Raw genomic sequence first — 15,000 nt, 5'->3', positions numbered from 1 at the left:
TTCCGCCATCCTCGTCACCTCCGTTGTGTCTTTGAGCAAGACACTTACCCACCTGCTGCCAGTGCCACCCACACCAGTTTAAATGTAACTTAGATCATGGCTTTCACTATGTAAGGCGCTTTTAATCACTAGAGAAAAGCGCTATATAAGTATATAATTCACTATTTTATAGTGACCTGCTATCTCATTTTATTGTGTCCTGTCACATCATTTTATTTTGACCTGCTATGTAAATGATAAATAAATAAATGGGTTATACTTGTATAGCGCTTTTCTACCTTCAAGGTACTCAAAGCGCTTTGACAGTATTTCCACATTTACCCATTCACACACACATTCATACACTGATGGCGGGAGCTGCCATGCAAGGCGCTAACCAGCAGCCATCAGAGGCAAAGGGTGAAGTGTCTTGCCCAAGGACACCACGGACGTGACTAGGAAGGTAGAAGGTGGGAATTGAACCCCAGTAACCAGCAACATTGTCATTTTAACGTGGCCTGCCACGTCAATGTATCCTGGCCAGCCACAGCATTTTATTGTTGACCGCCACATAATTTCATTGTGACCTGCCGCATCATTTAATTGTGGCTGGCTTGCTACATCATTTTAATGTTGAATGCCATATCAGAACAGTAGTTCTGATTGGCTCTCTGCCCCTCTCCCACACTCGCGTGTGATTGGATAGATTCCTAACTTGTCCCACCCGCCAAAAGACAAAATTAAATATGATCTCGTTTTTATTTGTCTACTTAATTGTCAATTTTCGTCAGCGTGTGTTTGTTTTGATTCGTTATTGTCCTACTTTAGGGGAAAATTAAGACAAAAATTCTTGAGTCAACAAAATTAACACTGCTTTTTCCGAGGAAGCAGCCAAATTGGACAGAACACCTGTTCACCTGCGAGCATGCGTGACTGTAGGCAAGACAATTATCCTAACTCGCTTTTCAGACATTAGTGTTGACTCCTTTTCAGTGGATAGAAAAAACTTTACTGCCATACAAGCTGTACACTGACTACTCTAAAGTACAGTTGACTTTCTATAGTAGTGTCTCTTGGCGAGATGGAATAAAATCAGTTTTGCAGATGCTGGTGTTAAGATCTGCAGTGTAAACACTCGTGTTGTGTACTGTGCTCACCTGAAGAACGTGACAAAGAACTGGACCAGGTCCATGAAGTTACTGTGCTGCGAGAAGGCGATCTATGGAGGAAAAACAGCAGGTGACACGTGTTCTTTCATCATTAGCGCTCAACACTCCTGGTGGTGGGCAGGAGGAGGAAAAAACCCTCATCACAAAAGCAATTGTATTACCTCCTTAATCAAGGTTGCCAGGGGCAACGTTGGAATAGAATAGAATAGAATAGAAAGTACTTTATTGATCCCTGGGGGAAATTCAGCAGAAGTGTGGCGCTAATCCGCCATGTCACACCACTTCGGAGGCAACGCTGCCCCGCTACGTCAGCGTTGCGCCAGTGCGCCCCGCACCACCGCCACCTGCGGCCACATCCCGCGACACCTTGACGCACGTCTCACCAGCACCGCTGCTCGTTACTCCTCAGCATGTGTGGGATTAGTCCATGAATACTTCATATGTGATCAAGGTACATGTGTGTATTAGGGCTGTACGGTATACCGGTACTAGTATAGTAACGCAGTACTAATAAATAAAAAACGGTACTATATTCTGTTTGAAAAGTACCGGTTCGCCATATATTTAAAAAAAATTTTTTAACGGGCATTACGGCGCGTCGTCACGTCATGACATTGCTGGTTTTACGAGCAGACGAGCATGTTCGGCAGCGCACACACACTGAGTACTTACAAGCAGACACAGTGTGTAGACAGTAAAGGGAGAATGGACGCATTTTGGTCTAAAAACTAAAGATAAAGGTGAATGTATAACACTGAAACGCCCTCAGGAAGAGGTGCTTTAAGACATGGCTAGTTAGCTAGCAACTAACATCCATCCGCAGTCGGCAGTGTTTTAGCTACTTCTAAATCACTAATCCTTGTCTCCATGGCGACAAAGTATGTTTTGTACAAGTATCGTTATCACTGGAGGACGAGGAATAGCTAAACATGCTTCACTACACACCGTAGGAGGATGCAATAGCTAACCGGTGTCACCGCTAACAAAAGCTAGCGCGCCTGAATGTAAACAAATGCCATGGGTAGATCTACACCTGACATCCACTGTAATGATACCAAGTACAATAGCGTATCTAGTCGATACTATTATGACGACATCAACATTTTTTATCGTCACCAAATCTTTTTTCCTTTTTTAAAAAAATTCATATTATGTTTATAAACTCAGGAAATACGTCCCTGGACACATGAGGACTTCGAATATGACCAATGTATGATCCTGTGACTAACTGCTATCAGATCGATACCTAAATTTGTGGTATCATCCAAAACTAATGTAAAGTATCAAACAACAGAAGAATAAGTGATTATTACATTTTAACAGAAGTGTAGATAAAACATGTTAAAAGAGAAAGTAAGCTGATAACAGTAATTGAACAAGTAGATTAATAATCCATTTTAACAGTTTGTCCCTCATAATGTTGACAAAATAATAGGTAGATAAATGACACAAAATGTTACTGCAAACGTCAGCAGACTAATTAGGAGTCTTTGTTTGTTTACTTACTAATAAAAGACAAGTTGTCTAGTATGTTCAATATTTTTTTTAAGGACAAAGTCGCAATAATAAACATATGTTTAATGTACCCTAAGATTTTTTGTTAAAATAAAGACAATAATGCGATTTTTTGTGGTCCCCTTTATTTAGAAAAATATCGTAATACATTTTGGTATCGGTACCAAAATATTGGTATGGGGACCACCCTGGTGTGTATGTACTTATGTATGCGGAGGGGTCAGAGTGTGTGTTGATGTACTGTGACTAAACACTAGAGACACACGGAAGGGAGGGAACGGGGCTTGCATAGGACGTCATGTCCGCTTTTCTTCTTGGCGGCTTCATACGCACGATGGTCAAGCAGTTCGAGCGTAGCATTAAAACAAGCGAGAGTCATGTTTGAGTAGAACATGCCGTGTTGCTGTTCCGTTCTTCAATGTTCCAGTCGCTCAAAAAGAGAGATAAGAAAGAGCTTTTATAGTGTCCTGAAAAATGTTGTTCATAAAAGTTACAAAGTCAGGCTAGGCCTGGGAGACACATGGATTTTATCGATACATTCGAGTTGTTTGCCCCTCAGGAGCTTCCGTAGCTTGCGCCGTCCCCTTACACCTAGCAAAAACATGGCAAATGCCAATGCTTACCAGAGCGAGACGTTTGTTTTGAAGAAAAGTGTTTTCAGTGGTTTGGTTTTGTGGCAGCAGGCGTGGAAGAAATGACTGCACGCTACAAAGTTTATTTCAAAAGGTAGCAGCACAACACACTTCTTCCAGCATCAGTAACCGGAGCTTTTAGTCGAGTGCGGGAAAGCTGTTGACGAGGCGAACAAGACGGCAAAAACAGATACAGTCCCTCTGCACACCGCCAAGATGTGTGACTGCCTTTATCCACTTATTGAAGCAAACTACAGTCCTCTCAATGTTTGACTTATTTGCATACAATGCATATTAGTGCATTTTAATTTAAATATCTGTTTTATTCAAGTTTTAAGTTTGCACATTATTGTGCAAGTACCGTTATCACTGGAGGACAAGGAATAGCTAAACATGCTTCACTACACACCGTAGGAGGATGCAATAGCTAACCGGTGTCATCCGATGTTGGAGATTATTATTTATTTGCTACATTTCTGTTAACAGGAGTAATTTATTCAAGATACTGCTTCCCAAAGGAAGTTCTTAATTTAGTTCTCTGAAATAAAAAGTATATTTTTATCTGGTCTAAAAAGAACAACATTATTTCTATTAGATTTTGCTACGAGTAAGATGCAGTGTCATTTCAATCATATATTTACATAAATGTTTATTTGGAAAAGTATCGAAATACACATTGGTACTGTCGGTTTCGGGACAAATCGACGTTGTGTCATGTCCATGGCTTGTTTCTTTTGAGAGGTTCTGAAAAGAAGCTCGATGCAAAGCCAGCGTTTCTCTCAAAGGAAAGGGGGGTGGGGAGGTGGGGTGATGAAGGAGCGCTGCCTCTAATCTGGATGATATCTCGACTGGCTGTGGCACCGGGCGTCAGATCACAGCTCTTTTAATGTAATTAGTCTGGGATTTGCCTTTCATTACAAACATGATTAAACTCACATCTATTCTTCATCAAGAGAAGGAAGCGAGGAGGAGGGCGCTGATGCTCACTGACTCAGCAGCGCTTTGATGAGGCGAGCTCCTCAGTGGCGGCGAGGTCACAGGAGCCGTGACGGGTCAGAGCGGCCTAGATAAATTGAGTTTTTAGTGCGATTACAATACTCGTCAAGTTGTGTTGCTCTGGTAATGTCACGTCATGTGACCAGGTGCTTTTCACACAGAGGCCGTCGGAATGCCGGCGTTAATTGTGTGTGCGTTTACACAATGAGGTACTTCGTTGACGTGTGCGCCAGTGTCTCGGGGAAAGGGTGCCTGAAGTGTGACTTGTGACCCGCAGATGGCTAAAAAGATAGCATAAAACGTGAGCATGACGACATAAGACAAGTTAGCATACTTCTAAGATAGCGCCAAGTATTAAAATGCACTATTTTTAGGTGTAAACATACAAGATTAGCTCAAAAGCTAGCATAAAGCACTAGCTTGCTAACAATAGCATGATGACATAGGACAAATTAGTATACCTCTAAGATAGCGCCAAGTTTAAAAATGCACTAATTTTAGGTGTAAACATACAAAATTAGTTAAAAAGCTAATATAAACTGTTTGCAAGGTGACATAGGACAAATTAGTATACTTCTAAGATAGCAGCAATTATTACAATGCACTATTTTTAGATGTATATATACAAAATGTGTTAAAAAGCTAATGTAACACTTTAGCATGCTAAGGTTAGCAAGATGACATAGGACCAATTAGTATATTTCTAAGATAGCTCCAAATGTTAAAATGCACTATGTTTACATGTAAACGTACAAAATTAACTCAAAAGCTAGCATAAAGCGCTAGCATGCTAACAATAACATGTTGACATAGGACAAGTTACTGTACTTCTAAGATAGCGCCAAGTATTAAAATGCACAATTTTTAGATGTAAACATACAAAACTTGTAAAAAAAGCTAACACTTTAGCATGCTAAGGTTAGCATGATGACATAGGACAAAATAGTATACCTCTTGGATCAGACCTGGGCATTCTGCGGCCCGCGGGCCACATCCGGCCCTTTGTGCGTCCCTGTCCGGCCCGCGTGAGGCCAATCATAAATTACAAAATAAATTTTAAAAAGTATCTATGTCGAGTGTACAATACAATGGTGCTGCTTTTGTTTTGAAAAGCGTTATTTGTATTAATTCCGTGTGGACGTATGCGCGTGAGTGAATATGAACAGCGGCAATCACAAATTACAAAATAAAGTTTAAAAAACATCCGTCGTGCGCGCAATACAACTGTGCTGCTTTTATTTTGAAAAGTGTTATTTATGGACGTATGTCCGAGTGTAACCTGTGAGTGAAGGTGCACAGCGACAAGTGATGCACGGTTTACCCCCGAGACGCTAAAAAGAGAAAAGTTGATGACGAATGCAGTGTTTTCAACAAGACATGGACTGCCAAGTGTTTCTTTCCAGAAATTAAAGGTAAAGCCGTGTGCTTAATTTGTGGTACACAGCTTGCTGTGTTTAAAGAATATAATTTGAATCGCCACTACATGACGAAGCACGAGGAAAAATACCGGAATCTGTCCGATGAAGAGCGTGCAAGGGAGGCTGATGCGTTGATGGTAAAACTGCAAACCCAACAAGGACTTTTTGCCATATTTCACACCCCCAGAGATGCAGCCATCAGGACAAGTTTCGTAATTTCTCACAAAATCGCCAGAAAAAGTAAGGCGTTTTCTGACAGAGAGTTTATTAAGGAGTGCTTATTGGGCTCTGTTGCGCTGATATGCCCCGAAACTTGGAGCTTCAGCTGAAGAACAGAACGGCCGACTTTGACTGTTTTTGGCTGGCTTTGGATGAGAGCTGTGATGTATGTGACACCGCCCAGCTACTCATCTTCTTACGTGGGATAACTGCAGACTTTCAAATCACGGAGGAGATGGCAGCCATGCAGTCAATGAAAGGGACAACCACATAGGTAAATGCGTGTTTGGACATGTTAGGACTGAAATGGGACAAGCTGGCAGGTGTGACAACAGATGGTTGTCCAAATCTGACGGGGAAAAATGTTGGACTTTTAAAGAGGATGCAGGATAAACTTTAAATTAACCCTGTGCAGAAATTGACCTTTTTGCAATACATCAGGAAGTGTAGTGTAAGACAATGTTAAAAATAAAACCATCAAAAGCAATCTGCTTTTGTATAAAGTTAAGTTAGGTTAAATGAAAGTATTATTATTATTATTAATTATTATTATTTATCTTACGGTATATCAAAATTAATATTGAGCAAAATTTAATTGAAATATTGTCGATGTGGCCCTCCAGCAGTGCTTGGGTTGCTCATGCGGCCCCCAGTAAAAATTAATTGCCCACCCCTGTCTTAGATAGCTCCAAGTATTAAAATGCACTATTTTTAGATGTAAACATACAAAATTAGCTCAAAAGCTAGCATAAAACACTAGCATGCTAAAGTTAGCATGATGACATAAGATAAGTTAGAATACTTATGAGATAGCGCCAAATATTAAAATGCACTATTTTTAGATGTAAACATACAACATTTGTTAAAAAAGCTAACATTAAACTTTAGCATGCTGAGGTTTGCATGATGAAATAGAACAAATTAGTCAACTTCTAAGATAGCGCTAAATATTAAAATGAACTATTTTTAGTTGTAAACATACAAAATTAGCTCAAAAGCGAGCATAAAACACTAGCATGATGACATAAGATAAGTTAGCATACTTATGAAATAGCGCCAAATATTAAAATGCACTATTTTTTAGGTGTAAACACACAAAATTAGTTAAAAAGCTAACAAAGCGCTAGCATGCTAACGTTAACATGATGACATAAGATAAGTTAAAGTACTTCTAAGTTAGCGGCAAGTATTAAAATGCACTAATTTTAGCTGTAAACATACAAAATCCGCTGAACAGCAAACATAAAACCTTAGCATGCTAAGGTTAGCATGCTGATACTTCTAAGACGGTGTCAAGTTTCAAAATGTATTATTATTAGGGATAAACACACAAAATTAGCTAAAAAGCGAACATAAAACATTAGCATGATGACAAAACAAGTTACCGTACTTCTAAGACAGCGCCAAGTCTCAAAATTCAGATTTTTTAGGGATAAACAAACAAATGAGTTGAAAAGCTTGACGGCTTAGGACAAGTTAGCATACTTCTAATATGGCGCCAAGAAATAAAATGCACTATTTTTTAGGTGTTATCATACTAAATTAGCTGACTAGCTAGCATGCCAACATTAGCATGATGACATATGACAAGTTAAGTATTAAACGCACTATTTTAGGTGTAAACATACATAATTAGCTGAACAGCAAGCATTAAAGGTTAGCATGCTAACAATAGCATGACGACATATGACAAGTTAGGTTAAGTTAAGTATTAAATACATTATTTTAGGTGTAAACATACATAATTTGCTAAACAGCAAGCATAAAAGGTTAGCATGCTAAGGTTCGCATGCTAGTATAAGAAACATTAACATACATCCAAGATGGTGCCAAGTATCAAAATCCATGATTGTTAGAGATAAACAAAATTAGTTAAAAATCAGGGAAAAACTTTAGCATGATGACATAGGACAAGTTAGCATATTGTACATCCAAGATGACAACAGGTATTAAAATGCATTAGTTTTAGATGCAAACATACAAATTAGCTGAAAAGCTAGCAAAACACATTAGCTTGCTAAGATTCTCACAAGTATGCTAACAAGTATGTAGCCACCATCTAGACCATGGGTGTCAAACTCTGGCCCGCGGGCCAAATATGGCCCGCCGTGTAATTTCATTTGGCCCTTGAGGCAATATCAAATTAACATTAGAGCTGGCCCGCCGGTATTATACAGCGGCGGTGCTGCTGTAACACCGCATTCACCGCTAATACAGTCATACTTGCCAACCCTCATGATTTTCCCAGGAGACTCCCGAATTTCAGTGCCCCTCCCGAAAATCTCCCAGGGGCAACCATTCTCCCGACTTTCTATCGGTTTCCACCCGGACAACAATATTGGGGGCGTGCCTTTAAGTCACTGCCTTTAGCGTCCTCCACAATCTGTCGCCACGTCCGCTTTTCCTCCATACAAACAGCGTGCCGGCCCAATCACATAATTCTATGCAGCTTTTACATGCATACTTGGTCAACAGCCATACAGGTCACACTGAGAGTGACCGTATAAACAACTTTGACACTGTTACAAATATGCGCCACACTTTGAATCCACACCAAACAAGAATGACAAACACATTTCGGGAGAACATCCGCACCGTAACACAACATAAACACAACAGAACAAATACCCCGAACCCTTTGCAGCACTAACTCTTCAATATACACCCCCGCTACCACCAAACCCCACCACCCCACCTCAACTTTTTGAAAGTTGATTTTGCACTGTTAAGTTATATAAGTGTTGCTTGCTCCAAATTCAGTGTTAAAGCAAATCAGTGTAGCAAACTGAGCAATAATTAACGTTTTATTAATGCACTTACTCTTGCTACTTCAAGACTTGAATGTTTGATTCATTTATTATTGTTATTTTTATTTTCAAATTTATTATTAGCCTGTGGAAAAAGTTTATTTTGATATTTACCTCAGAAGGCTGCAAATAGAAAAGAGGCATTCAATTTTTATTTAAATTTTATTTGATATGCCATTGATATTTTTTAATTATTATTAGTATTATTTGAAACTCGATTTTGCATGTCACTATAAAGTTATATAAGCCTTGCTTGTTCAATATTCAATGCAAAATTTGTTTGGGTCCCTATTAAAAGGTTAATTTGTTCAACCTTGACCCGCAGCTTTGTTCAGTTTTAAATTTTGGCCCACTCTGTATTTGAGTTTGACACCCCTGATCTAGACCTTTCCGACGACACAAGATATGTAGGGGTTTGTTTGCCACTTCGTCTCGTATTAAACAGGAGAGTTTACAATGAAAGAACTGTAAGAAACAAATAAATGCTAGTTGAAGTCCAAGCAATAACAAGATGTCCGCTTGCGTGGCAGCAGGCCCATAACAAGTGGACTAAATTGTGTTTCCTTCTATCCATTAAACCAGTGGTCCTCAACCACCGGGGATTGGTACCGGGCCGCGCAAGAAATTAAAAATAAATAAATAAATAAAATAAACTTTTTTTTTAAAATTAAATCACCATAAAAAACACAATATATACATTATATATCAATATAGATCAATACATTCTGCAGGGATACAGTCCGTAAGCACACATGATTGTATTTCTTTATGAAAAAATAAAAAATAACAATTCACCATACACATAGTTATATTTTTATACACAGTTGTATTTTTATAGAAACTCACAGGTATCCACATGAGGTACACGTTGAATTAGACAAAACTAGCTTGTAATGTAAACTTTAGCCTTACCTCGGACCTAAATAATAAATATAACTCGTTTGAGGTGCTTACTGTGAGGTTTGTCATACCGCTGCCTCTGCACCTGGCTGTCATCTACCGCCCCCCTGGGCCCTATTCGGACTTTATCAATGAATTTTCAGAGTTCGTTGCTGATCTAGTGACGCACGCCGACAATATAATCATAACGGGAGACTTTAACATCCATATGAATACCCCATCGGACCCTCCATGCGTGGCGCTCCAGACTATAATTGATAGCTGTGGTCTTACACAAATAATAAATGAACCCACGCATCGCAACGGTAATACGATAGATCTAGTGCTTGTCAGGGGTGTCACCACCTCCAAAGTTACGATACTCCCGTACACTAAAGTAATGTCCGATCATAACCTTATAAAATTCGAAGTTCTGACTCATTGTCAACAAACTAATAATAATAATAATAACGACTATAGCAGCCGCAACATTAATGCTGCCACAACGACGACTCTTACTGACCTACTGCCTTCGGTAATGGCACCATTCCCAAATTATGTGGGCTCTATTGATAACCTCACTAACAACTTTAACGACGCCCTGCGCGACACCATTGATAGTGTTGCACCGCTAAAGCTAAAAAGGGCCCCTAAAAGGCGTACCCCATGGTTTACAGAAGAAACTAAAGCCCAGAAATTATCATGTAGAAAGCTGGAACGCAAATGGCGTGCGACTAAACTTGAGGTTTTCCATCAAGCATGGAGTGATAGTTTAATAACTTATAAACGCATGCTTACCTCAGCTAAAGCTAAATATTACTCAAATCTCATCCACCTCAACAAAAATGATCCTAAATTTCTGTTTAGTACAGTAGCATCGCTAACCCAACAAGGGACTCCTCCCAGTAGCTCCACCCACTCAGCAGATGACTTTATGAATTTCTTTAATAAGAAAATTGAAGTCATTAGAAAAGAGATTAAAGACAATGCATCTCAGCTACAACTGGGTTCTATTAACACAGATACGACTGTATATACGACGGACACTGCCCTCCAAAATAGTTTCTCCCTCTTTGATGAAATAACATTGGAGGAATTGTTAAAATGTGTAAATGGGACAAAACAAACAACATGTTTACTTGACCCAATTCCTGGGAAACTTATCAAGGAGCTTTTTTTTTTATTAGGTCCATCAGTGTTAAATATTATCCTCTGGTACTGTTCCCCTAGCATTCAAAAAAGCGGTTATTCATCCTCTACTCAAAAGACCTAACCTCGATCGTGACCTCATGGTGAACTACCGGCCGGTGTCCCACCTTCCGTTTATCTCGAAAATCCTCGAAAAAATTGTCGCACAGCAGCTAAATGAACACTTAGCGTCTAACAATCTCTGTGAACCTTTTCAATCCGGTTTCAGGGCAAATCACTCTACGGAGACAGCCCTCGCAAAAATGACTAATGATCTATTGCTAACGATGGATTCTGATGCGTCATCTATGTTTCTGCTTCTTGATCTTAGCGCCGCTTTCGATACTGTTGATCATAATATTTTATTAGAGCGTATCAAAACGCGTATTGGGATGTCAGACTTAGCCTTGTCTTGGTTTAACTCTTATCTTACTGACAGGATGCAGTGTGTCTCCCATAACAATGTGACCTCGGACTATGTTAAGGTAACGTGCGGAGTTCCCCAGGGTTCGGTTCTTGGCCCTGCACTCTTTAGTATTTACATGCTGCCGCTAGGTGACATCATACACAAATACGGTGTTAGCTTTTACTGTTATGCGGATGACACCCAACTCTACATGCCCCTAAAGCTGACCAACACGCCGGATTGTAGTCAGCTGGAGGCGTGTCTAAATGAAATTAAACAATGGATGTCTGCTAACTTTTTGCAACTCAACGCTAAGAAAACGGAAATGCTGATTATCGGTCCTGCTCAACACCGACATCTATTTAATAATACCACCATAACATTTGACAACCAAACAATTAAACAAGGCGACTCGGTAAAGAATCTAGGTATTATCTTCGACCCAACTCTCTCGTTTGAGTCACACATTAAGAGTGATACTAAAACGGCCTTCTTTCATCTCCGTAATATCGCTAAAATTCGTTCCATTTTGTCCACAAACGATGCTGAGATCATTATCCATGCGTTCGTTACATCTCGTCTCGATTACTGTAACGTTTTATTTTCGGGCCTCCCTATGTCTAGCATTAAAAGATTACAGATGGTACAAAATGCGGCTGCTAGACTTTTGACAAAAACAAGAAAGTTTGATCATATTACGCCTATACTGGCTCACTTGCACTGGCTTCCTGTGCACCTAAGATGCGACTTTAAGGTTTTACTACTTACGTATAAAATACTACACGGTCAAGCTCCTGCCTATCTTGCCGATTGTATTGTACCATATGTCCCGGCAAGAAATCTGCGTTCAAAGAACTCCGGCTTATTAGTGATTCCCAGAGCCCAAAAAAAGTCTGCGGGCTATAGAGCGTTTTCTATTCGGGCTCCAATATTATGGAATGCCCTCCCGGTAAAAGTTAGAGATGCTACCTCAGTAGAAGCATTTAAGTCTCATCTTAAATCTCATTTGTATACTCTAGCCTTTAAATAGACTCCCTTTTTAGACCAGTTGATCTGCCGTTTCTTTTCTTTTCTTTTCTACTCTGCTCCGGGGTGGAGCGCTAGCCTGTTCATCGGATGGGGACATCTCTACGCTGCTGACCCGTCTCCGCTCGGGATGGTTCCTGCTGGCCCCACCATGGACTGGACTTTCGCTGATGTGTTGGACTTTCACAATATTATGTCAGACCCACTCGACATCCATTGCTTTCGGTCTCCCCTAGAGGGGGGGGGGGTTACCCACATATGCGGTCCTCTCCAAGGTTTCTCATAGTCATTCACATTGACGTCCCACTGGGGTGAGTTTTCCTTGCCCGTATGTGGGCTCTGTACCGAGGATGTCGTTGTGGCTTGTACAGCCCTTTGAGACACTTGTGATTTAGGGCTATATAAATAAACATTGATTGATTGATTGATTAATGTTTAATTTTGAGAAGTATTGATTCAATGTATTCATGATCGTGCTTGTACTGTACTTTATATAATGGGAACGCTATAAAACGACACAAGAAGGATTCAATCAAATAAAGACACTTGTATTGACTCACTAGACTGCGTACCTAATGATGTGGTAGTTTTTCAAGTTTTGTACGCAGGCCCATAAATGATCAACACTCAGGGTTTCAAGTCTACTTTACTACTTTTTAACGCCACTTAAATAAAATGAAGGCCCATGTCCGCCTGCAGATAGTTATATATAGTCAAACGCTTACAATTGTCAATAGTTTGTAGTCGCCTCCCGTCACTTCTAGCTTGTAAATATGCGAGGCTCGAAGTGGTGGGCCAGCGAGCGTCTGTTGTCACAGCGTTCTGGGCAGTATTTTGCTTTTATTGAAAAAAATGCCTATGCTTGCGTTGTTTTAGGCCGAGGAGTCGTCAACCTGTGCAGTTGATCGCAAAATTATTAGAAATAAAAAAATATTAATATGACATCAGTGACACTCCCACCCGGGGAGTTAGCAACAGACCCGCCAAGGCACGTATTTTAACCCCTGAACACACCCACCCGCCTAGCCAATATTCATACACAAAACCCCCCACTGCAAAAGTCATCGAGCTGCAAAAAAACATTAAGGCTGATCGTTGCAACATTTCCGAGCATCCAACATCACACAACTCTTTCCTAAACCAAAACCATCACCGCTCGCTTGCGACGGTAAACTAACAAGCCAAATACTAGAGTCTGTGAACATTGCTCCAAAATACTAGAGTCTGTGAACATTGCTCCAAAATCCTAGAGTCTGTGAATATTGCGCCAAAGTACTAGAGTCTGTGAACATTGCGCCAAAGTACGGATTTTGTATTGATTTTTTGTGCTTACAAAAGTACACACTGACATGTGCAAAGGTAGTAATATATGATAAAACAAGGCGGCACACAGGATAAACCCGCCAGGTGAACACCTAATTTTCCTACTTCCGGCGCTGACGTAAGACAACCATGTGACTCGCGTCCCACATGTGAACAAAAACTACAGTACTAAGACTACAGCGGCCATAAACAGTTAGCTTCTACAGAGTGGTACCCAAAGTAGCACATTACAAAAAACAAAACAAAAACAACAGCAAAAATTGGGAAAAAGTTGTGTTGTGTAGAATGACGTCTGGAAACGCGACCGACGGATAATCCTTGATACCACTCGACAAATCTGTTTTCAATAACGTATAAGGATCTATTCCATTTGATTTTTTTCTCGTATCTGCTTTTAGTGGTAAGATCTTGGCCCCTTGCGTACGCAGATAATTCACACTCTGTTTGCGGCACAGTAGCCATGTTGCTTTGGTGGCCCACCACTTTGTTTACTTCCGTTCAAATGTCACGTGACTGAATACAACTTATACACAAAATTGTAAGCATTAGACAATTATTATTTTGAAATAGTTGACAAGTTTACATCAACTCTTTAGTGAACGCCATTACTGTCGTACTTTTTCACGGTTGTATTTGAAGGTAAATGACGTAATCATCTTAAGTAAGTAACACAAAAGCGTTCACAAAAAGGTCATGAAAACTTCCTACATCCTTATAGACAAAGACAAGTTCTATCAAAGACAAAATTTTAAAAAAACATTGAAAATGCGTTTTCTGTTTGTTTTCCTTGGCACATGTTTCTTTTGCCTATTCTTCCCTTCTGGTAGTTTTGTTTAAATTCCTTAACCACTGTTTGACAATTATATAGAAAAATAAATTCTACGTGCATATTTTGAAAACAAGACATGTTTAGTTGTATGTTGTCATTGTTTGAATTGTATGCGTTGCATTGTTGTTGAAATAAAGTTAAAAAGAAATAAAAGAGCTGTGATTTGTTAGTATGATACCACATCATTTTTGGGGTTCGCACAGCCCACCTTTGCGAACATCTCCTACGGTTTTGTTGTATCGAAGCGAGTGTCGTTGCAGGTTGTCATGTTTACGACTACACAGGAAGCTCTCTCTCTCTCTCTCTCTTTCTCTCTCTCTCAGGAAGCTACTAACTAGCCAACAAGAGTCGCGGTTGCTATGTGTGGAGGAAATTGCAAGTCGGTCCCGCCTGCGCGCACCGAAACAAAGGTTGTGAATGAATGACAGGAGGCTCGCTCTGTTTACGTAATTCCACTGTCAAATAAACATGCTCAGGTTCTGAGTGAGACCTCTTGTGTCCGTTTCAAAAGCTTGAGCCAAAGAAAAGAAACAGATGTACAAATTTATTGATGACGGCAAAGTTATCAATTTTATTTTCATTCATTGCTCGATTGACTTATTGCAGGGCTTGAA

The 15,000-nt window shown here is 39.9% G+C and overlaps 1 protein-coding gene across 1 annotated transcript in view; it reads right to left on the bottom strand.

Annotated features, from left to right (window-relative positions):
• Positions 1-15,000, bottom strand: part of LOC133645942 (attractin-like) — a 100,580-nt gene that overhangs the window by 77,328 nt on the left and 8,252 nt on the right. The window contains exon 3 of the mRNA XM_062040868.1: positions 1,137-1,198. Coding sequence (XP_061896852.1) covers positions 1,137-1,198 — 62 coding nt within the window. The remainder of the gene's footprint in view (positions 1-1,136; positions 1,199-15,000) is intronic.

Source organism: Entelurus aequoreus, linkage group LG03 (genome assembly GCF_033978785.1).
Source record: "Entelurus aequoreus isolate RoL-2023_Sb linkage group LG03, RoL_Eaeq_v1.1, whole genome shotgun sequence".
Classification (NCBI taxonomy): Eukaryota; Metazoa; Chordata; class Actinopteri; order Syngnathiformes; family Syngnathidae; genus Entelurus; species Entelurus aequoreus.
The sequence above is the reverse complement of the archived record's forward strand: the minus strand, read 5'-3'. Positions and strand labels throughout refer to the sequence as shown.